Here is a 24,270-nt window from a genome sequence, read left to right as displayed (position 1 = left end):
TGCAAATAGATTCTCATAATTATATGGTTTCCTAGAGAAGTACAAATTACATTTGATTTCCTTTGAAGCTACTTACTTTTTTTTTCTCACCAAAGAAGTCTGTTTCATGAGCTGATATTTGGGGGGATTGTTTGTTGAGAAGGGGATGGTTAGTTTTTGTTGGTTTGAAAATATTTAGAGTTGGAGTTCCCATCGTGGCTCAGTGGTTAACAAATCTGACTAGGAACCATGAGGTTGCGGGTTCGGTCCCTGCCCTTGCTCAGTGGGTTAATGATCCGGCTTGCCGTGAGCTGTGGTGTAGGTTGCAGACGCGGCTCGGATCCCAAGTTGCTGTGGCTGTGGTGTAGGCTGGTGGTTACAGCTCCGATTCGACCCGTAGCCTGGGAACCTTCATATGCCACAGGTGTGGCCCTAAAAAGACAAAAGACAAAAAAAAAGAAAAGAAAGCATTTAGAGTACCTAAGAAACCCTAGAAGAGTTGCAAAGGAATTTGCAGACATTAGAAAGTAGATTTCGTTATCAGTAGAAGAAGAAGAAGAGGGCTGGCATGGCTTCCTGGCCACTTAAATGTGTAAGTCACCACGTCCTGGCAGAGGGAAACTCCAGCCCTCACTTGCTTTGAGTTTTGAGGTCGATGAGATAGGGGACATTTGAAGGGAAAATCGTCTAGCCAGTGGTTAGGGTAGATTACTTTGTGGCTTTTTCAGAGTTTTAATTAACAGTGTATTAAGTCTGTGTGTGTGTGTGTGTGTGTGTGTGTGTGTATACGTATGTATGATGTATGTATATATGTGTTATCAATGTGTATGGAATAAATACATGCTTTGAAAAGTTTTGCTTTTACTCAGACTGGTCATGCTTCCTTTGTTGATGCTTTTACTTAAGTTTTCTTATACTGGAGTCATATCTTCTTCCTTAGACCCTTACAGGTTGCTTTCTGGCCAACCCTTGGAGGCCCGAGGCTGGTACTAAGTTTTCATATTTGGTTCTGGGATGCCATGCTCTGTGCAGAACCAGGGAAATACAGAGATAAATAATACAAATCCTGTAGGCCCACAGGATATACTGATATCATTGATGTACCAACTAAGTACCCCCAGAGCCAAGTGGTGCGATTGGTAAATGATTAAAAAGGTGACCGGAGATGATTTTTTTTAGGTGTCGTGTCCTTGACAGTCAGCAGAGGAGGGGAAGGTCACTTTGTTTAGACAGAAGAGAATGAACAAGGTCCCTCTTTGTAGAATAGCAAATACCCTGGTGTCTCTAGGGCAGGAGGCTTGGGTGGGGGGTGGGGGGGGGCACACGTATGTGAGGACAGTTACTGTGGCCAAACACCCTGGGTGGTTTGGAACGAGGGTAGGAGGAAGAATGTGGACCAGCTTAAAAAAGTCGCACAGCTCTTCTGGGGGCACATTGAAACAGATTTTCATGGTCTTCTGGGGGCACGTTGAAACAGATTTTCATGGTTCTTGGGATAGTAGCAGCAAGACAATTCGGAGAGGAGGTAGAGACCACAGCTGGAGCCGAAAGGAAGCTGCCTTCTTTCCCCCCTGCCCATCTCGCCTCCTGCGAGCCTTACGCTTCATCGAGGTCCTATAGGTCAGGCATCGTGGTGAAAGTCAGGTCATCTCTTAAACCCCTTTATTCTCTGTTCCGTCTTATTCCAGTACGTATGTAAACCTACCCTCCCTGGGCAAGACCCTGTTGTTCAGTTTGCAGACAAGGAGCCTGCAGCTCTAGTGGTGAAGTAGTGGGCGCATGTCACAGCTAAGAAAGTGGTGGCACTGGGATGTAGACCCAGGTCTTTCTGACTTCAGAGCACATGAGGTTTGCACCACAGGCTGTCTTCTTTACGCCCTCGTGGCTTCAGTGGCAGCTCCTTTGTAGGCCAAAGTGTTGGGAGCTATTGTAGGGGCGGGCACTTTCAGAGCTGTAGACATGACTCTGTGTGCACCTCTCCCCATCACACTCTCCCCAAAAGGGGCAAGTTCTGTATATGGTCCATAGGCCATGCTCCAGTTTCTCTTCTGTGTCTTTGGGAGGAAAACCTAAGAATCACCCGTTTATTTTGTAACCACTCTCATAAGGTCTGTGATTGTCCTCCACTCCCCGTCATCCCGCATGTACCCTTTCCCAGTATCCTGAGAGACTTCCTTCCCCAGAGCACCCAGGGTTGAGATCCTTCCTTCACCCAGCCTACCTGACCCATCAGAGTGTAGGTTGTTTGAGTAGACAGACTTGGGCACTGACTCTGACTCTGCTGTGTGCTGCCTGTGGGGTGAGGATTAAATACAGCAGTGCAGTTAAAATAGACACCGCTCAAACCGTGTTAGTTCCTGTCCCTTCCTCCTGGACTTGATTCTGTTAATTCTTTCATTTAGAGTTTCAGTGAATGGAGTAGGCTCTGCCAAGCACTTTTCTTGGTTCTTTAATGGGTTGTAGAAAAACAATTATGCATCTTACAGGAATTTTTGTATATATTTTTTTTGGGGGGGGGGGCACACCCCTGGCTTATGGAAGTTCCTGGGCCCAGGATTGAATCTGAGCTGCAGCTGTGACCTATACCACTGCTGTGGCAACGCCACATCCTTAACGCACTGCACTGAGCTGGTAATCAAATTCCTGTCTCAGCAGCAACCTGAGCCGCTCTGCACCAGAGCGGGAACTCTAGAAATTGTACATTTGAACCAAATTAGTTTCTTCTTAAAGAGAAGGACAGGTAGCAAGAATACTAATCTGAAAAAGTCTAGAATTTTTTGGAAGAAAAAGGATTTCTAAGCAAATTTTGATTTATACAGTAGTACGGTTTCCACAGTTCTGGGGAGCTAGACCTCAAGAGTCACACAAATTTTATTCACTCACATAAGGTTTAGGACTCAAATTGGTATATTATACTAGTTGGTATTAGCTTTAAATTATCAACCTGGAGTTCATGGCTCAGTGGAAACGAATCTAACTAGTATCCATGAGGACAAAGGTTCAATCCCTGCCTGGCTCAGTGGGTTAAGGATCCGGCGTTGCCGTGAGCTGTGGTGTGGGTCACAGATGCAGCTCGGATCTGGTGTGGCTGTGGCTGTGGCGTAGGCCGGCAGCTGCAACTCCGATTAGACCCCTAGCCTGGGAACCTCCGTATGCCATGAATGTGGCCCTGGAAAGACAAAAAAATAATAATAAGATAAATATATAAATAATCAACTTTTATGGAAAATGAAGTAGGTAGAACAGAATAGCTTAACTTGGTGAGAAATGTAAAAAAATATATCGTGGGTCTTGAGAATCTTTAAGAAACAAGTATAGGCCTCTGCTGAATGAATTTTATTAATAAAGTCAATGAAGTATGATTCTAATAAATTCAGTGATCAGTTGGATGGTGAAATATAGTTTGGTTAATTGACAAATCTTCTTTCCAGCAGGAGAATATGTATGTAGCTGTCATGTGACAGTAATGAGCACTGGCTATGCTTATTTTTGATGAATTTACTTCTAAGGTATATAACAAGGAACTAATAAGCATATAGCAACTGAGGCAGTAAAAAAGCTGCCATCATAATCCAGATCTGCATATTAAAACCAGCAGAAGCTCCCTGAATTTCATGAGGTTTTAAAACTTGAACCAAGACCAAAGCTGTCTTCTTTGTCTCTCCATAGAGAAATTATTTATTTAATGAATTTAACAGTTTTTAGCTCTTTTGTGTTCCTTCCCCTTTTCCAGACTTTAATACCTTGGTGGTTTTATTACCTTTCGCCTCCTGCACACGTTTGTCCACAGCAGCAATTCCAAAGTCTTTGACAAGGGCTGTTTGAAGAGCTGTGCCCTCTGTTTAAATCCCTCCACTCTTCCTAAATGGATGCCTGGTGGCTTGTTTATTACCTTTTGCTTTTCTCACTAAGCCTTGGGCCTCTGGAGCAGGCTGTGGCCTCGCTGTGGGAGCCAGAGCTGGGCTTCATGGCAGCGGCCTGCCGCGTCTGCCAGGATCCAGCGCTGAGGGAGCAGTGGCTGCCTCCCTCCCCTTTGTGCCGAAATGCTTGTGGTGAGGCATGCAGATTTAGACAAATGTTCCTTTGTCATTAGGTCTTAGAGGAAGAAAGAAACTTGGAGGTGTATTTTTCAAGTGAGAAACCCCTAGAGACTGCTGATCCATGTCACCCAGAGATGAAGCATGAAGGCCTATTTTGTATTTTTCAGATAGAAACACATCTCATCTCATGTCCTTGCCCAAAGAACTGTGCTCCAGTTTTCTTAGAAAACTGTCTCCTCTGACACTGTAAATAGCTGGGAGTGTGGTGAGGGCGGAAGGAACCTGGGTCAGGCAGCACAGCTGGATCTGCCTCGTGGTGAGGGAAGGACACAGCCAGGACTCAGCCTGTGATCTGCCCTTCTCCTGAAAGCGCCAAGCTGACACTGTGCCGAGAAAATTATTTGAGCTCAGTCTTGGAACTTGGATGAATTGGACCTTTCTGGAAGATTTATTAGCTTCATATTTTTTTCAGATTTATCTACTTGATTTAAGAATTAAGCGTGCCTTTAAAAAATTAATCATTTGGGAAGTTTTAGAATCCCATTGTCATTACAGAGAAAGCAGGCTTGCAGTCGGGGGCTTGGAGAGTTTTTGGACGCGCGTACTCTTCCTACTACACACCTGATAGTTCACATACAGTGTGTCTGTGCTGCCATGAGTCCATGTGTGGCCCTGGACATCGATCCTTCACTTCCCTGTGTATATACTGAAGTAATTTGTGCCCCTTCAGGTGCTTTGAGGTGCAGATGACAGGTGCAGTGAAGATGTAAGGATGCTAGGTAGCTCTGTCTGATTGCTTTGATAGAATCTAGGGGTGTGTAATGGGAGGCGGGCAGATCAGGAGCATCAGAGGGTTGGCTTAAGGCCCTGCTGCTGAGGTGGGTATAAGGGTACACCCAGGTGAAGTACGGGTCCTGCCTAGCCAGCTAGAATCTACATTGCAGAGACTCAGCATCGGATTGCAACTGGTAGACCAGGCCAGAGGAATCAGGAGGCCTAGAGGGAATGCTGGGGCTGTGCCAGCAGATGGGCTGAGTGGAGACGCGGAGTGCCCAGGTAGTGTTTGGGAATGCAGGAAGGCAGTGGATTTGGGGCATTACCGGAAGGCAGGGCAGCCCTAGAGGACTGGGGTTCTGGGCATGTTACCACCCACAGTCCACCAAAGATTCAGTTACCACCAGTTGCACATGAAGTAGGAATTTGGATTTAATAAGACAGAAACTCGGTTCTCAGAATGGGATGCAAGATCAGGGCTGTAGGAGCAGCTAGAGTGCCTGGATACTAAATCCCAAGGTGTCGGACTGCAACTGTTAAATTTCTTCTCCCTGAGCCACTTTGGTGTTAGGTGATTGGTGACTGCCTACTGAACCAGAGGATGAAGGAACTTGTAGAGAAAGGTTTGAGGACTTTGGAAATCAGATGGGGCCTGACTGTTACAAAGAAAGGCTTCAACAGAATTAAGGTTGAATTTGAATTTCTGTCATTGAAATAACTTAATTTACTGGTAGGTACTATTATTTAGTCCCAACTGTATCTTCTTTTAGAGTGCGGTATCTCCTGTAGGATTGGTGGAGTAGAATCTGCTTAGTACTTGTACCCCTGTAAAGTTCGAGAAGTGAGTCTTGCCTTTGATCTTGTCGCTGGTTCTCCCTGGGGACCCTGTTGGCACGTGGTGCTGGACAGCTCCTAGTTGAAAGGAACTGTAGTGGATATTTAGCATCCCTTAGTTACAGCGACAACCAGAACCACCACCAATAAAATGATGTCTGAGATTTAATTAAAATATCCTAGTAAAAATGAGAAACATACATATAATGAGATTAGTAAAATGTTGGTAATTGTTGTAGCTAGACGATTGGCACAGGGGAGTGTTACTCTATTCTTTTCCATTCTTTGTGGGGAAACAGTGAGTTCTGCCTCTTCTTTTTTTTTTTCTTGCCTCTTTTTTTTTCCCCCATACATTTTTTTTTTTGTTCTTTTTAGGGCTGCACCTGCAGCATACAGAAGTTCCCAGGCTAGGGGTCTAATTGGAGATGGAACTGCTGGCCTCTACCACAGCCATAGCCACATGGGGTCCGAGCTGCATCCATGACCTACACTGCAGCTTGTGGCAGTGATGAATCCTTCACGCACTGAGCCTGCCTCTGCTTTTTATAGTGGCGGTAGACAGTGGCCAGACGAACGGTTGGTCAAGGGTCCCCACAGTGTCCCCCCCACGCCCCAGCACCCAGTTCTCCTTGACCTCATGACCACAGTGGCCTTCACAGTCTCTCCCCCACCGCCCCTTTTTTCCCCAATTGCACTGCTCTCTGAAGGTTTGCTTCAGTTCTAACATTTTATGATTCCGTGGATTGAATCTCTATCATCTGTTCTCCAGGAGGCCACACAGCAGTTTCTGTGGCTGTCATTCCCACTTCCAGAGGCTGGCCGTTGGCTCTCATAGAGTTGATATCAGTGCTTCCTGCTTGGCCAAGCTGTTTAACCCTGACTCTGAGACTCAGCCTGCTCATTTCTGTGCCAGAGGCTTTCCATTTATGTGGATTCTCTTGTCCCTCCTTCCAGACCACAGCTTCCCCAGAAACGTGCCTTCTTCTACCAGAGCATATTTGACCTATGTCCCATTCTCTTCTCTGGTCATTGTTGAAGTTATTAATGAGTGAATGACAAATAATTGATTTTCATCCTTTGAAATTTAATATTGTATTAATGCCTTGGCTCAAAGGATTCATTTTATGGTCAAATTTAAATTTTCTGTTCTTTCTTTGGTGAGATGGGGAGTTTGGGAGGCAGTGAGACAGACTCTTAAACTTCTCTGTCTAGACCAGGGATCAGCTTTTTCCGTTAGGTGCCAGATAGTAAATATTTTGGGCTTTGTGGGCCATGTAGCATATGTCACAGCTCCTCAACTCTGCCATTGTAGCACGAAAGCAGCCTTAGACAGTATGAAAGTGAATGGTCGTGGTTGGATTTCAGTAAAGCTTTATTTACAGAAAAGGTGATAGGCCAGATCTGACTGGTGGGGCCTTAGTTTGCCCGCCTCTGATCTAGACAGTATTACTTACTGTGCAGTAGCTCCAAACCTGGCTACATCAGAATCCCTTGTAATTGATATGCGTTCAGAATTCCAGTCTTTACCTAAGCATCTCTTTACCAATCAGTGTTAACAAGCCAAGGTGAAATTCCTGTTCATTTCTAGATAATGAAGAAAAAAGGTTGAGTATGGTTATTTTAGTCTTCACGACTTGCCATAATTTTTGCACTGTTTAATCGTATGGTAGTTTTTTTAAAAGGGAAAAATATTTGAAGATGAAAAGGTTATTTATGTGCTTAGAATGAAAGACTTTCTCTTTTAGACTAAATAGTTACTGAGAAATGATATCTGCCAGGCAGTTGAAAAACTAAACATTGTGTCTTTTTTTCCCATGCAGTTAAACACGACTGGGAAAGAATGACAGAAGCTGTGCAGAATCACATTGGCTCTCTGAACTGGGGCTACCGCGTGGCTCTGCGGGAGAAAAAAGTCACTTATGAGAATGCCTATGGGCAGTTTGTTGGGCCTCACAGAATTAAGGTAATTGTGTCACAGCCTAAGAAGCTTCTTTTGTTTGTGTTTTTAGCTTTGGTTGGGGGTCGGGGAGGAAAAGAGAAGGTGATTATTCTAATAAAGGTTATAGCCACTGTGACCCAGACCATCCAGCATGGTGATTTTGCCGTCATTTCTTGGGGACTTTCTCTTAGGGTGTAGTAATGGATTTGGGGGTTGGTTCTGCTACTTCTGGCATTGTGACCTTGAGCAAGTCCCTTAACTACTCAGAGACTTAGCTCTTTCTTACTGCATCAGCCAGTTTTTGTAAGGGTCAAATTGGACAATGTGATGATCAGCCTTTCTAATTATAATGTTTACTGTTCTAAAGGATAATAACGTCTTAAAAAATTGATATATTGGTTCCTTTATAGGCAACAAATAACAAAGGCAAAGAAAAAATTTATTCAGCAGAGAGATTTCTCATTGCCACTGGTGAAAGGCCGCGCTATTTGGGTATCCCTGGTGACAAGGAGTACTGCATCAGCAGGTAAGGGCAGGCTGCAGGACAAAGGGGATCGATGCTGCTGCTTTTTATTCCAAACCCGTTTAATCCTTTTTGTGCAACTTAAGTTTTTCATCACATTTTTGCCCCAAGGGACAAGGGACTACTTGCCCTTGTTACTCACTGCTGTTTGAATGGTCACAGTGTCAGTGTGGAGGGACCTTCTAAAATCAGTGAGTCGAGCAGGAAAGTTTTGCTGTGTGGCTTATCCTGGCCCATCAAGTGATAGCAGTGGTGACACTCTTGCTCGGGTGTTTTGAGTTATCAAGTGATTAAGACAGTGCTGATAGTCTTCTTGGCTGCTTTTTGCCCGGGACTTTCTGATTTTGTGATTGTGTGATAAATAACGCATTTTTAGGCCTCTTTATTTAAAATCTTGATGTTACTCCTTGGAGGCAGCTCAGACGGCAGCTCTTGTTATTTCTGTCTTGGCTGAGCTCCCTTCTCATATTTTAAAGAAACTCCTTCCCCAACACTGCTTTTATCATCTCCTGTGTCTTGTATCTTTCACAGTACTAGAAGATTTTTGTCAGGTTTTCCTTTTTTTTTGGTCTTTTTTTGTCTTTTTGTTGTTGTTGTTGCTATTTCTTGGGCCGCTCCCGCGGCATATGGAGGTTCCCAGGCTAGGGGTCGAATCGGAGCTGTAGCCACCGGCCTACGCCAGAGCCACAGCAACGTGGGATCCGAGCCGCGTCTGCAACCTACACCACAGCTCACGGCAATGCCGGATCGTTAACCCACTGAGCAAGGCCAGGGACCGAACCCGCAACCTCATGGTTCCTAGTCGGATTCGTTAACCACTGCGCCACGACGGGAACTCCAGGTTTTACTTTTTATAGTTGTGTTTTATATTACAAAACCTCCACGTTGTAAGTTTTTCCCCCACCTCTCTTCCCACACTTGATCATTGTTGTTGTGGATGAGGGTGGGGTTTGGGTTTGCAGATGTATGATTTTAAGCATGTAAATGGAAAATTATTCTGAACAGTACAAAGTAAATTTGTTGGACAAACATGAGTGGTGTGGTTTGCTGTGCTCAGCCCAGGTAGCTTGAGCAGCTCCCAAAGCAACTGAGCAGCAAGAAAGACAGCATGTCTGAGACCTTATAAAAATTCCTCAGCAGTTCCCATTGTGACACAACATTTAACGAACCCGACTAGCATCCATGAGGATGCAGGTTTGATCCCTGGCCTCGCTCACTGGGTTAAGGATCCAGCATTGCCATGGCCTGTGGTGTAGGTCAAAGACACAGCCCAGAACCCACCCTGCTGTGGCTCTGGTGTAGGCCAGCAGCTCTACAGTTCTGATTTGACCCCTAGCCTGGGAACTTCCATATGCCGCAGATGCGGCTCTAAAAGGACAAAAAGACAAAAAGACCAAAAAAAAAAAAAAAATTCCTCAAATAGTATGTGTGGAGCTAAATTGAGTATTTTTAATTTTAAAAGTGTCTTGTTCTTCAGAAAGTAAAAATGTTTACTTTGATTTGGTCATTATTCACTTATGAACATTTTTCTTTTCTTTCTTTTCTTCCTTTTTCCAAAAAAATTTTTTTTCAGTGATGATCTTTTCTCTTTACCTTATTGCCCGGGTAAGACCCTGGTGGTCGGAGCATCCTATGTCGCTTTGGAATGTGCTGGATTTCTTGCCGGCATCGGTTTAGATGTCACTGTTATGGTACGGTCCATTCTCCTGAGAGGATTTGACCAGGACATGGCCAACAAAATCGGTGAACATATGGAAGAACACGGTGTCAAGTTTATAAGACAGTTTGTACCAATAAAAGTAAGTGGGGCTGCCTGTAAGCTTGCTAATTGTGTACTCATGTTAAAAGGCCCGGGAGAGAGTTGGGGTGGGGGCGGAAGCATCCATCCTTTCAGCATTAACAACCATTGGGAATGCTGTAATTCCTCAACTCTGGGATTTAGGAGCATGAGCTTATACTTTCTTTCCATCTAAATCGCTTTCTTCTTATTTCTTATTTTTAATAATTTCCTTCCCTTCTTAACTTTACCACCTTCAGCTCTCTTCTGTTTAAAGCTTGTCATTATGAATTCCATTATTTTATTGTCTTCGGTCACTTGTTTCTTTATATATACACCAGTGATTTAGATAAGAGTTTCAGACTAGACTGTTTTCTTTTTCTTTTTTCTTTCTGTAAGGCATTCCTCCTGTATATACCGTGTAGTCCACAGATGCACTGTATTATCCTGACTTCCCTGGGAACGATTATCTAATTTTATGTGGGCTGGCCTTTTTTGTTCATTTTATCTTCTTTTGAAAATGCTGAATAATACCAAGTTATATTTGGGACGTGTTAACATTATCACACATGTTTTAATGAACTAGAGTGACAGAATCTCTTGCATATCTCTGACAGTTTCCTTTGGTGCAAGTGTGGATGGGACTATTTTGTTAAGATTAAGGGAATTTAGCTGTTATTTTAAAAATTGCTTAATGGTTAATCACAGGTTCCTTGCAGGACCGTGAATCTCTTGATGCTAGTAGATAATAGCATGAGTGGGGATCAGAATGACCTGGGTTCAAATACTGTTCTGCCAGTTTCTTTCTGTATGACTCTAGGAGAATTACTTAACTTCCCTGAGCCTCAGTTCTTCTGTGAAATGATGATAATAGATAGCACTTAGCTCAGGGTCCTGTGAGAATTGCGTAAGCATTAGGCTTATGATTAGGAAGCCAAAGCTGTGTGTATATGCCGCTGTACTGGTAGAAAAGTAACACCTCCCTTTGTAACATCTTAACATTCGAGGCGTTGGGGGCCCCTTTGAGATCGTGGTGGATCATCCCTAGTGGAGTGAACCTGAATCTGTGTACGTAACCCTGTGCTTGGGTCGCCATGGTATCCCTGATCCCCATAGGCAGGTGAACGCTGGCTGTATGACGAAGTGACCTGGTGGAAGAGGCCTTCTGCAGAGAGGAGGGAGGGCATGTCTTTTAGACAAAGTATAACAGCACGTGCACAAAGGCTCTGGGGATAAAGCTGTTTTAAAAGCAGAAAGTGCTCTGGGTATGGGGAGGGCCTGCCGGAACCCAGAAGTAAGGCAGGGAGGAGTTCGAGGTGGGATGAGGCTCTTAACCATTTCAAAGCAAATCTAAGCTGTGGACCAATTCATCTCCAAAAGTTAGAATATTTTCATTTAAATTATATAGGAAAGAGATCTCCTGTGTGTTCAAAGAGGCTTAACTATGAGATAAGAAAGGAAGTGAATTTTAGAAGGGAATCTTTGCTGTTTGTTGATGTTGAAAAGGATTCTTCATGGTTTTTCCATACAGACTATATTGTATTTTAAAAGTAGAGTAGAAATTGCAGATGATTTTATGGGCTTCTGCCAGTAAATATTTTACAGAAACCCATGATTCGGTTGTCATTCAGAGTCATGAAAGGTTAATAAGCACATGCTTGCAGAAGCCTGCAGGTGAGAGCAATTCTAAGTCAATGTTGCCCGGTCTGTGGGTTATTGACACCTCTGTGTAGTACGTTAAGATACTCGGTCTCATTTGCTGTAGCACAAGCACCAGGGCTTGCTTTTCTCTCCCTACATCCTCTGCAAATGAAGGCAACCCCTAGTTATGATAAACATGTGTACCTTTTCACCCCGTAGGATTTTTAGGGCTTTCCAGTCAACTATATCATGATTGATCTATTCCCATGTCTGTCTTTCGTTGACCAAACTGAACACTTGTAGTCAAAAGAGAATCTGAATGTGAGCATCAGGAGGTTAATGGTTCTGGGTCATTCACAAGATAGGAGCCTGGGAGAACCAGTAAGTCATTAGTTTAACTTTAGAGATTATAGTGTGCTTTCTCTAGCTTTTTCCTTTCCTGCTTTTCTCTGAATTTTTTTTCCTTTTGGCCGTGCCCACGCCACTGCAGAGACAACACCAGATCCTTATCCTTTCCGCTGAGCCACACGGGAACACCTCTGAATGTTACTCTGTTTAAGAACTATTTGAAGGGAAGCCCCTCTAGCAAACATTAAGCAGCAAGAAAGAAGAGAATAAATAAAATAATCACTTGTCATCCTCATGATGTTAATGTGAAGGAAATGGGCCCTAAAAGACCTTTCAAGCCAGATTTTGTGTTTTATCCAGATTTAACCAGATTTTGTGTGTTAACCAGACAGAAGGAGGGGACATAAGTGTCCACCTTGGCATCTTTATCATGGAGTAAAACTCTGTCTCTTTTTGTAGGTTGAACAAATCGAAGCGGGGATGCCAGGCCGACTCAGGGTGACAGCTAAGGCCACTAACAGTGACGAAACCATCGAAGGAGAGTATAATACGGTAAGGACTGGACCTCAGTCATACTTCAGTAAGCAGATAACGTTCTCATTAGATGTTAGCTGGGTTGTCTTGGTTCTGTTCCAATTATTTCTTAAGATATAGCTTAATATCTTTATCACTTGTGATATTATAATCTGTTTTGGTAATGGGATGGCTTTATATGTTCTCCACTGTAACTTAAATATTGTTTGTCAAATGGCTATTAAAAGGTACCAGCATTTTTAAATGAGCTAGAATTTCTCTGCCCCATGTTCTTTTATCTCCCCAGCCCACCACTCTAATAAAAGAATAACTTAATTCAGTCATAGGCTGTGCTGTCTTTGTCTCTAACTTGGCTAGATTTATTAAGGGATTGTTAGCTCCTTCTTTTGTTAAGAAATGGATAAGGATTTTTACAATATCATGTTTAGAAGATTTAATTTAAATGATTTTGATTTGTTTAAACTTTGCTTGACTTTATTAATAGAATATTTCTTTTCTTGTCTGGAAAATGAATGAGATTGGCTTAATAAAGAGAAAAATAAAATTAACTCTTGCAAAGCTCTTTTTGTTAACAGTTACTATAAATAATTTTACAGGTATTGCTGGCAATAGGAAGAGATGCTTGCACAAGAAATATTGGCTTAGAAACTGTGGGGGTAGAGATAAACGAAAAGTAAGAAAAAGCTTTATTATTTCTTCTTAAATACTATTTCAGTTATTTATAAGATTGATTAACACTGGAGTTTTAGATTTTGAAAGGTGGTTTTTACCATAGTTGGAGCACTCCCTTTTTAAGCTTAGAAAACTCTTCTTTCAGTGCCAATCACCATATTTCCTATTTTTTTGTTTTGTTTTGTTTTTCTAAACTTTCATAATCTAAATGAGAGGTACACTGGCTTGGATTTTGTCTGTTTGTTTGTTTCTTTTTTTTTTTTGTCCTTTTAGGGCTGCATCACGGCATGTGGACGTTCCCAGTTTAGGGGTCAGATCCGAGCTACAGTTGCCAGCCTACACCACAGCCACAGCAACGTGGGATCCAAGCCTTGTCTGCGAACTACATCATACCTCACAGCAACGCCAGATCCCTGACCCACTGAGTGGGGCCAGGGATCAAACCTGCCTTCTCATGGATACCAGTTGGATTCGTTTCTGCTGTGCCACAGCGGGAACACCACATTTTGTTTCTTTAATGTACGTGTGTAGAGAAAAAGGTTCAACTCCCCAGTTAATTGCTGGTATGTGCTTTGAAAGCTTTATTGATTATGTAGGTTTGCGGGGTTTTTTTGTTTTTTTTTTTTTTTTTTTTTTTTTTAAGGGCTACACCCACGTCATATGGAGGTTCCCTGGCTAGCGGTTGAATCGGAGCAGTGGCCACTGGCCTATACCACAGCCACAGCAACACGGGATCCAGGCCACGTCTGCGACCTACACCACAGCTCATGGCAGTGCCAGGTCGTTAACCCACTGAGCCAGGTCAGAGATGGAACCTGTGTCCTCGTGGTTATTAGATTCGTTTCCGCTGAGCCACGATGGGACTCCGAATATGTAGATTTGAACCACGTTTTAGAATCATTAGAGTGGTCACTCCCTTTCTAGTGATAACTACAAGTATGAAAACTTTGATGTTTTAAAAGTTAAAATCCTACCCCACTACGCTGGATAATTGAGACTCAGCTGTCTGCTTATGGGAGTAAGCATTTCCCAGTATCAGCTTCTTATATCCAGGTAAAAACAAACAAGTGCTGTGAAAGGATTGATGTCTTGGAAACTCAAAACACAGGCTTCCCCCGCCCCCGGGATTAACATTTATTCAAGGAGAAGAGATTTCTTAGTCTCAGTGGGAAGAATTTTGTTTTTTCTATTGTTATTTTTCCCTTGCCTTGGAGAGGCAGGGGAGTCGAGGAGATCTGGTAAGATTTAGCAGACCAGGGAGTTCCCATCATGGTGCAGCGGAAACGAATTTGACTAGTATCCATGAGGATGCAGGTTTTATCCTGGCCCGGCTCAGTGGGTCGGGGTTCCAGGGCTGCTGTGGCTGTGACGTAGGCCGGCAGCTGTAGCTCTGATTTGACCCTTAGCCTGGGAACTTCCATGTACTGCAAGTGCCACCCTAAAAAGCAAAAAAAAAAAAAAAAAAAAGATTCAGCAGACCAGACATTCCACCATCTAAATAACCTACTAGCAATAAATAAATAAAATAAAATAAAATTGGAGTTTCTGTCATGGCTCAGCGGTAACAAACCTGACTAGTATCCATGAGGACTTGGGTTCCGTCCCTGGCCTTGCTCAGTGGGTTAAGGATCTGGTGTTGCTGTGAGCTGTGGTGTAGGCTGGCAGCTGCAGCTCGGATTAGACCCCTAGCCTGAGAAGTTACATATGGCATGGGTGTGGCCCTAAAAAGACAAAATAAAAATACATAAATAAATAAATAACCTACTAGCCTGTTGCCAATTGGGGCCAAGATAGATTTTATGTAATATTAATAGCTGACATATACTCTTTACTAACTGGGGTCCATGGACTGTTGTGCTAAATGTTTTATACACATTCTTATTCAATCCTCACAACTCCTTAAGGTAGGTAATGGGATTCTTTTTCTTCTTACTAGTATTCCTATTATCATTGTTCCCAGTTCCAGGTGGGAAAATGAGGCTTAGAGATGTTCAATAGCTCTCCCAAGATCACAGAAGTAGTAACTAACAGACCTGGTTATTACGATTTAGAATCCTCATTGATTCTTAACCACTACATTCTAGTTTTCCCATTCTAGGGTTTCTTAAAGTTTTCTTATTCTTTTGGTTTTCACATTAGCTAGAATTTCTATTCCTCTGAGTTTTGTTGTTGTTTTGGTAATACATTAGAACATTGCCCTTAGCTTGAGTCACAATTTTGGGCTTCTTTGGGAAGAAAGGGGATTTTGTTCTCCTTACTTAATAGTGATAACTGATGATGATTTTAATGGAATGATTTTTACAGGACTGGAAAAATACCTGTGACGGATGAAGAGCAGACTAATGTGCCTTATGTCTATGCTATTGGTGATATATTGGAGGGGAAGCCAGAGCTCACCCCGGTAGCAATCCAAGCAGGAAGGTTGCTGGCACAGAGGCTGTATGGTGGCTCCACTGTCAAGGTGAGCGTTGTGACTGTCACCCACTGAGGTACTATTTTCATAATATTCCCATTGTTCCTTGTAGAGTGGGTATAAAGTTTTTCAAGCCTTGAATAATTTATGATGACACCCTAGATGTGCTGTATTTAACTCTGTTCCAGACAAGACACAGTTAAGACACTGCACCTTTGAGATTATGGAAATCGTTCTTAGAATCACACTAAGAATACAATGAGCTTGATGAGTCAAGTTTCAGCACAGTTATGTTCTATATACTCATAATAGTTGCATACATCAATTTCATTGTAACCAATTTGAATATAATTTTCTCAACCTCTTTATGACTCCTGTCTAGGCTATGAAAGGATTTGGGGATCTAGATAATAATGTCAGTGTGTGGAGCTGCGTAAATCAATAATTATGCTTATTCCCCTGTCCTTTCCAAAGATAGGTCTTCTGCTCTTTGGAACATTGAATGTGTATATTAATGTTTTAAAGTGATTTTAAAAATCAGTATGGAAATGAAGCCCTTAGATGTGTTTCATGGAACTAGATGGCAAGAAAAGAATAAATATGCTCTAATTAATTTTTTAAGACCTTTTTTTTTTTTTGCTTTTTAGGGCCATATCTGTGGCATGTGGAAGTTCCCTGGGCTAGGGGCTGAATTGGAGCTGCAGCCACTGGCCTACACCACAGCCACAATAACATAGGATCCAAGCCTTGTCTGTGACCTAAATCACAGCTCATGGCAACGTCGGATCCTAACCCCCTGAGTGAGGTCAGTGATGGAACCCACATCGTCATGGTTACTAGTCGGGTTCATTACTGCTGAGCCACAAGGGGAACTCCTTTTAAGACTTTCCAATTTTATTTATTTTTGTCTTTTTTTAGGGCCATACCCATGGCATATGGAGGTTCTCGGGCTAGAGGTCAAATTGGAGCTATAGCTGCTGGCCTAAACCACAGCTCACGGCAACGCCAGATCCATAACCCACTGAGTGAGGTCCGGGATCAAACCTGCGTCCTCATGGATACTAGTCAGATTTGTTTATGCTGAGCCACGATGGGTACTCCCTTTTAAGACTTTTTAGAGACACGTTTTAGATTCATGGCAAAATTGAGAGAAAGGCACAGGGATCTCTCATATAGCCCCTGGTGCATTATCAACATTCCCTCCCTGATTATTTTTTGTAAAGGATTCTGGAAATAGAGATTGTAAAGAATTTAGTCACCACTCATTTTCCTTATCCGTACATCATCATGTCTGATTTGTTTTGCTTAGAGCAATGGAAACCTCAGAGAATATTACCAGAAAAATTGGTAGTATTTTGAATATACCTGGGGTTAATTTGGATTGTAGTATAATAAAATCTTAACATTTTGAGATGAACAGGATTGAGGTTAAAAAGGGGTTTTAGGAGTTCCTGTTGTGGCGCAGCAGAAATGAACCTGACTAGGATGCAGGAGGACGCAGGTTTGATCCCTGGCCTCGCTCAGTGGGGGTGGGCTAAGGATCCGGCGTTGCCGTGAGCTGTGGTGTAGGTTGCATTCGCTGATGTGGCTTGGATCCCTATTTGACCCTTAGCCCGGGAACCTCCATATGCTGTGGGTGTGGCCCTAAAAAGACCAAAAGGGGTGAGGGGTAACCAACCCCAGGTTGTGTGATCATCCAGGGAGTAATAGTTGGTTCATATTGCTATTTGGAATAAATTTAACTACTTGTTTAAGTGAGTTATATTTAGTATTCATTGTTGGAGTTGTCAAGGATATGGTGAGCCAAGAAGGATATTCATACACATAGCTCGAGGTGCTTTAACTTGTTCTTGACCTTGTATCTTTGTGATTTCCTAAAATGAAAAGATTTTAAGATTTTTTCATACCAACAATAACCAAAGAGCAAATATGCAAAAATTATTGGAGCACAAAAATTTTTCTAGGACAAAATCCTTTTTAAAATATATAATGGGAGGTCCCATTGTGCCTCAGTGGAAACAAATCTGGCTAGTATCCATGAGAGCACAGGTTTGATCCCCTGGCCTCGCTCAGTGGGTTAAGGATCCGGTGTTGCTGTGAGCTTGTGGTATAGGCCAGCAGCTACAACACCGATTCGACCCCTAGTCTGGGAACCTCCTTATGCATGGGTATGGCCGTAGACAAACAAAAAAACCCACTAATGAATCTTTCCACCTACTTCAGCCATTTCTTCCATATGGGCATAGTATTATATTTGAGCATCTACCAATTAAAGCAGATTCTTTCTTAAAGTGCCTTAAGCCTTTACCAGAATCAGAATTTAATGTAATTTGAAATTAAAGGATTCTTCTTTCGTTCGTTTTTCTTTTTTTCCCTATTTTGAAAAAGTCTAATTATGTCAAGTGCTTTAATGAACAGGAAAACAAACAGGTGCCACTAAAGTCCCTGAGTTTGAAATCTCACCAGTCTGTCCTTCAAACAAAGCTGAAATGCCAGTGGTTACCTGGGTTAATTGTATTTGCGAAATTACACAAGTTTTTTTTTTTTTTTTTTTTTAAATAGCTGTGTAATCCCTTTCATTTTGCCCAGTGTGTATTAATGAGAACATTCACACATACCTGAGAATGTCAGAGGATCTATTTTTGCCTTTCTTGCCTCTAAAGGATCAGGTCTCTGTTGAAAAATTCAGCTTAACATAAAATCTGCCTAAATTAAATCTGTTATAGGATTTTAGAAGAACCCAAATTGCATTATGGGTGTTTGTGCCTTCCTCCAAAGTTTATAACAAGTATTCATGGCTTCACCAGAGTATTTGGAGAAAAGGGGACAAAGAGCAGCTGTGTTTGACATGCCTGGCACTGTGCTAAGTGCTGTATATGCACACATCTCATTCCACCTTTGGGCAGCTGTAGAGATTGATGACATGTTATTGGAAATTGGGTAACTGTCCAGGGTCACTATGCTTGGATGCAGCCAAGGCATAAATCCAGTCCACATCTGATTGCAGGTACTGCTGCCTTAATCATGAGAGTGTATTACCTAAGAGATAAGGAAGACTTGGGAAGTGTGGGTCGTAAAAGAAGAGGTAACGTGGATAGAAATGATGTCTCAAGACTTTCGAGAATCTATCACCAACTCAGAGGGGCAATCACCTCTGTAACTTAGGATTTTACTAAATAAAATGAAGTGGAAAGTGTATTGGAGACATTTAAATCAGTCTTTTTAACAGTAATGATTAAAGTCATTTCCAAAGCTGCTAGAAATATTTGCCACTAAGTATTCCATTGTTTGGAGAACATAACTGAAGGAATGAAAAGAAAAATGTTTTCATCATTTCAAAACAGAAAACAGACCATGAAGCTGTATCAGCCTGTGGATGATGGAAATTCCACACTAAGCTCTTTAAAAAGCCATGTGACAGGGCCCACGCACCAGCTTTAAAGCACGGTGTGATGGGCACTCCAGCCGTCACCTCCAAGGACCAGCAGTCAGCTCTTGGATCTTCTGAGAATTGCTCTCAAACATTTGAAACACTTTTATTTTCACAAATAGCAGATGTTAGCATCTTTATTCTTACTTAAAGTAGTGCTTTGTAAGTTAACTCCATTTTTTTTTTACAGTAAGTATAAAAGTATTTTATGTGGAAACTATAAGAAGCCACAGTACGCACGTATCTGCAACTTGAAAATGAATTATATTCTAAAAGATTAAGTTGATTGTTGTGAAAACTGCAGTGTTTTATCCAAATGAAAATATTAAAAACAAGGATTACACTTCTCAGGCTAGGCCACAGTAATCCATTGAAGCCAATTTGAAACTGAGTTTTGGGACCAAGAAGAAAAAATGTCTTTTATGTGGATCCAGATTTCCATCTGATGCACCATTTTCTGCCAAAAGAACTTCCTTTAACAGTTGGATAATGCCTGTCTGCTCAAGATAGATTCGTTGGCCTTTTTTGGGGGGGAGATGTGCGGGCACAGCTGCAGCATATGAAAGTTCCCAGGCTAGGGGTCAAATCAGAGCTATAGCTTCTGGCATACGCCACAACCATGGCAGATCTGAGCTGCATCTGCAACCAACACCACAGCTCGCAGCAGTGCCGGAGCCTTAACCCACCGAGCAAGGCCAGGGATCAAACCCAAATCCCTGCATCCTCATAGATAGCAGTCAGATTTGTAACCTGCTGGGCAACATTGGCAACGCCAGCTTTTTTTTTTTAAGTTTATCTTGCCTTTGCTTTTTGGAAGATATTTCTCTGAATATAGAGTTCTAGATTTACTGTGTTTATTTACATATTTTAATTATTTGCCCATTGTCTTCTGGTTACATAGCTTCTAAAGAGAATACACTATCATTTTTATCTCTGTTTCCCTTAAGACTTTATTTTTATCAGTTTTTTAAGCAGCTTGATTATTGCATGCCTTGGCGTGCTTTTCTTTATTTTATGTTTTGCTTTTTAGGGCTGCATCTGCGGCATATGGAGATTCCCAGGCTAGGGGGTCTAATCAGAGTTACAGCTGCCAGCCTATGCCACAGCCACAGCAATGCCAGATCCGAGCCTCTTCTGTGACCTACACCACAGCTCACGGCAACTCTGGATCCTTAACCCACTGAGCGAGGCCAGGGATCAAACCCGAAACTTCATAGTTCCTAGTTGGATTTGTTTCCACTGCGCCTCAACAGGAACTCCCTTTTCTTTGTAATTATTCTGCTTGTGGATTATCTGTTTATAGTTTCATCAAATTTGGAAATTTTTTTAGCCATTCCAATTTTTCTGTTTTCCCCCTCAGCCTCCAGTGAGTGAATTTGTTGGTTCACTTGATGTTTATCCCATGGATCTATGATGCTCTGTTCATGTTTTCCCTCCCTGTTCCGGTCTTTCATTTTCTTAAAGAGCCTATTCCGATGTTTTCAAGTCCACTGATCTTTTCTTGTGCCCTGTAAACCCTTCCCCCCCCAACCCCTTTTTTATGGCTGTCCCAGGGCATTTGGAGTTCCAGGGCCAGAGGTCAAACCCATGCCCAAGCTGCTCTAGTGACAGCACCAAATCCTTAACCCGCTGTGCCACAAGAGACCTTTTATGAGTTTATTTATTTGAAACATATTTTCCTTTTCTCTCCTAAGCAGGTTCATGCTTTTCTCGACCATCCTGATTCTGTAGAACATATTTACAATAGCTCTTTTGCTTTCCTCTGGTAATCCCATCATCACTTTTGTAGTGTCTGTCTCTATGGATTTTTCCCCTTGGTATTGATTCATGTTTTCTTGTACTTTTGCATGCCTTGTAATTTTGGATGCAAGCTTTGCATTTTACACACTGTTGGGTGCTGAGTTTTATTGTGCTGAATTTCTTTAAACATTGTTGACTTTGTTCTGGCAGTCTGTTAAGTTCCGTGGGATTGATTTTTATCCCTGGTGTAGCTTGCTTTTAAGCTTTTTTAGGGTGTGTCAACAGCAGCCTTTCATCTAGGCCTAATTTAGTTCCACTACTAAATTGATACCCTTCCGAGGACTCTGCCCCCCTCCTCTTACTGTGAACTCTTTCTCAATTCTGGCTTGTGGGAACAGGAACTTTTTCTTTCTTTCTTTCTTTTTTTTTTTTTTGTCTTTTTGCCTTTTCTAGGGCCACTTCCCGCGGCGTATGGAGGTTCCCAGGCTAGGGGTCCATTTGGAGCTGTAGCCGCCAGCCTACGTCAGAGCCACAGGAACGCAGGATTCGAGCTGTGTCTGCAACCTACACCACAGGTCACGGCAACGCCGGATCTTTAACCCACTGAGCAAGGGCAGGGATCGAACCTGCAACCTCATGGTTCCTAGTCTGATTCGTTAACCACTGTGCCACGACGGGAACTGCAGGAGCTATTTTTAGAGCTGTAACAGCTCTGGTCGCACTGCTTTCCAGGGGTTCTCTGCTCACCCTTGAGTACCATCCTCTGACATTGATTTACAGAATGATAGCCCTCCCACATCTCAGGAGTTTTTTGTGCAGCTCCACCCACTTGTGTTTCGACCCTCCAGCCTCTGGCCCCCTTGGCTTCTCTGAACTGGGATCTCGGTCTCCATATCTCAGCAAGTCAACTGCCCTCTGTTGGCTCCCCTTGCACCGAGCCCTAGAAGCTGCTCTTGGCAGTAAAGTTGCACAGTCTCGGGGCTCGCCTCATTGTCCTTCACTGCCTTCTGGCCAGTGTCTGGAGAGTGTTTGTCTGGTGTTTTGGTTGTTTCAAGCAGGAGGTAAACTTGGCCCATTATGGCTATAAACGGTAGTCTGCCTTTACTTTTGAATCGGCATTCCCAGGGTTTGTGAGAAGACTACATATACTATTTGTAGAGGAAGGCTCACTTTAAAGATTTCACCCTCCCATTTTCAAGAGCAAGAGTCGAATCTCTCATATCTTAAGTGCAGAATGGCTTACCTCTGTGTCCACATGTGACTGGATAGGTTTTTGCCAAATAGCATTTACAAACATACTTGGTATTTGCATAATTACATTTTTTTTTTACAATTCACAGCAACATATTTAAGGCTCTGAGAAATCTGATAGTTGAGAAACCTGTTTATTTGCCTCATACAGCATTTTACAAACTTGTTTGACCTCAGAACTCTTTTGTCATCTATGCCTATTAACAGAAAATATGCTTTGGAAATACCGTCATTAACTTTTTTATTTCTGTAGTCTTCATTACCGTTTTAATGGCTGCGTAAGATTGCATTGAGAGTACACACTCGAGAACCACTTCCTTATTTGCATTATAAAGCCACTCCTGTATTGTCACTGTTGATGAGAACTGCAGCATTGCCCAATGAATGTGTGTAGCTTTTTCTACATACTAAGTTACCATTGTAGATTTCTACAAGTGGGGTTATTGGGCCAAGAGGTTTTTATGGCTCTTAGTACATATTAGCTAGTTGAATTTCCAGAGGAGACTTTGGGCAGTGGGTGCACTGGTATTGGTTTCCACTGCTTGATTAAGAGAGAGAAAGTATGTCCTTGTTGGCATCGGTTGGTGGAGAGGTCCCTTGCATCGCTGACTCGTAACGACTCTTGACAGACTTGGCTGAACTGTTACCACATCAGTTAATGGTTCTCAGTAGAATAGGTTTTTATGAGTCTACTTGGCTAATTTTGCACCTTTTTGAAGTACGTACTTTTTTAAGTTATAATTTCTAATATCATAACTCTCCTCCCTTTGAAACAGTGTGACTATGAAAACGTTCCAACGACCGTTTTCACTCCTTTGGAATATGGTGCTTGTGGTCTTTCCGAAGAGAAGGCTGTGGAGAAATTTGGGGAAGAAAATATTGAGGTAAGTTCTACTCTTTACACTTCCTCCCTCCCCAGATTTAAAGTAATTTTGACCATACAGAGAAGTTGAAAAAACAGCACAAAGAACTTGGATATACCCATTATCCAGAGGTATGCGTTATTAACATTTGGCCCATTTGTTTTATATTTTATGTATTCTCTTTCGCAGTCTCTGTGCATCTGTATTTCTTTCTCCTAAGCCATTTGAGAGTGGGTTGAATGTCCCTTTACTCTTACATACATCCGTGTGCATTTCCCAGGAGTAAGGACGCTTTTGGAGTGCCAGTTGTGGCACAACAGGATCAGCAGCGTCTCTGGAGCGCTGGGATGCAGCTTCAATACCCTGCCTGGCACAGTGGATTAAGAATCCGGTGTTGCTGCAGCTGTGGAATAGGTCACAACTGCGGCTCAGATCTGATCCCTGGCCCAGGAACTCCATATACAGTGGAGCAGCCAAATCAATAAATAAAAGTTTAACTTCAAAAAAAAAAGGACACTTTCCTGTATAAATGATCACAGTGAAGTTACTGCTTTTAGACAATTTAATGTTGATACAATATTTTTATCTGACCTACATTCCATTTTTCAGTTTTGTCAGTTGATACAGTAATATTTAGTTCCGCTTTTTAAAACCACTTTTACTGGTTTGTTTTTATTATTAATGTGATAAATACAGGAAAATACAAAGAAGAAAACTAAAGAGTAGCTACTATTAGTATTTTTTTCTACCATTACCCTCTAATTTATACTAATGGTCACTCACCTTTTATCCTGTAGTCAAGGAAAGTACACATGAAACTAATTTTATATACACAAACAGTGCTACCCAAAGGGTCTGCTGTTTTAAATCATTTGGGAAAAAAGTTTATAGGAAAACCTTCTAAAGATCAGATTTTTGAATCAGTAATTTTGTAATATAAAAGTCTTTTAATCTTTTCTTTATTATATGCTTTAGTAGCATATAATGTCAATCTGTTAGTAATACATTAACTTTTTTTCTGATTTGAAAAATTGTATATCCTCATAGGAAATTTGAAAAATTAGGAAAATATTAAAAAGAGGGAAATTTTTTTTTCCTTTTTACGGCCGTACCTGCAGCATATGGAAGTTCCCAGGCTAGGGGTCAAATCGGAGCTGCAGCTGAGGCCTCCACTGCATCCACAGCAACACTGGATCTGAGCCACAGCTAGGACCTATGCTGTAGCTTGCAGCAATGCTGGATCCTTAACCCACTGAGCGAGGCCAGGGATCTAATCTGCATCCTCTCATGAGAAGATAACTGCTGTTAATATTTTTGCATATCCTAGTCTCTATGGGTATTTATATATTACATTTTTATATGTATATGTAATTTTGTGTAGGTACATATAAAGTTTTTTAAAGTGTGGTTAAGATATGTGCAGTTTTCTATGCTACTTTACAATTAATGTTAGGTCACAAGTATCTCCTAAAAACACCATTTTAAAAAATGGCTTGTGCACAATTTCTTTTT

The 24,270-nt window shown here is 42.0% G+C and overlaps 1 protein-coding gene across 1 annotated transcript in view; it reads left to right on the top strand.

The window, feature by feature from the left end:
- Positions 1-24,270, top strand: part of TXNRD1 (thioredoxin reductase 1) — a 64,353-nt gene that overhangs the window by 25,032 nt on the left and 15,051 nt on the right. Inside the window, exons 5-11 of the mRNA XM_047788130.1 lie at positions 7,448-7,590; positions 7,977-8,092; positions 9,663-9,888; positions 12,315-12,407; positions 12,986-13,062; positions 15,366-15,522; positions 22,672-22,779. Of these exons, the coding sequence (XP_047644086.1) occupies positions 7,448-7,590; positions 7,977-8,092; positions 9,663-9,888; positions 12,315-12,407; positions 12,986-13,062; positions 15,366-15,522; positions 22,672-22,779 (920 nt within the window). The remainder of the gene's footprint in view (positions 1-7,447; positions 7,591-7,976; positions 8,093-9,662; positions 9,889-12,314; positions 12,408-12,985; positions 13,063-15,365; positions 15,523-22,671; positions 22,780-24,270) is intronic.

The sequence above is a fragment of the Phacochoerus africanus genome, chromosome 7 (genome assembly GCF_016906955.1).
Source record: "Phacochoerus africanus isolate WHEZ1 chromosome 7, ROS_Pafr_v1, whole genome shotgun sequence".
NCBI classification, from domain to species: domain Eukaryota; kingdom Metazoa; phylum Chordata; class Mammalia; order Artiodactyla; family Suidae; genus Phacochoerus; species Phacochoerus africanus.
Note: the sequence above shows the minus strand (reverse complement) of the source record. Positions and strands in the feature narration are given on the sequence as shown.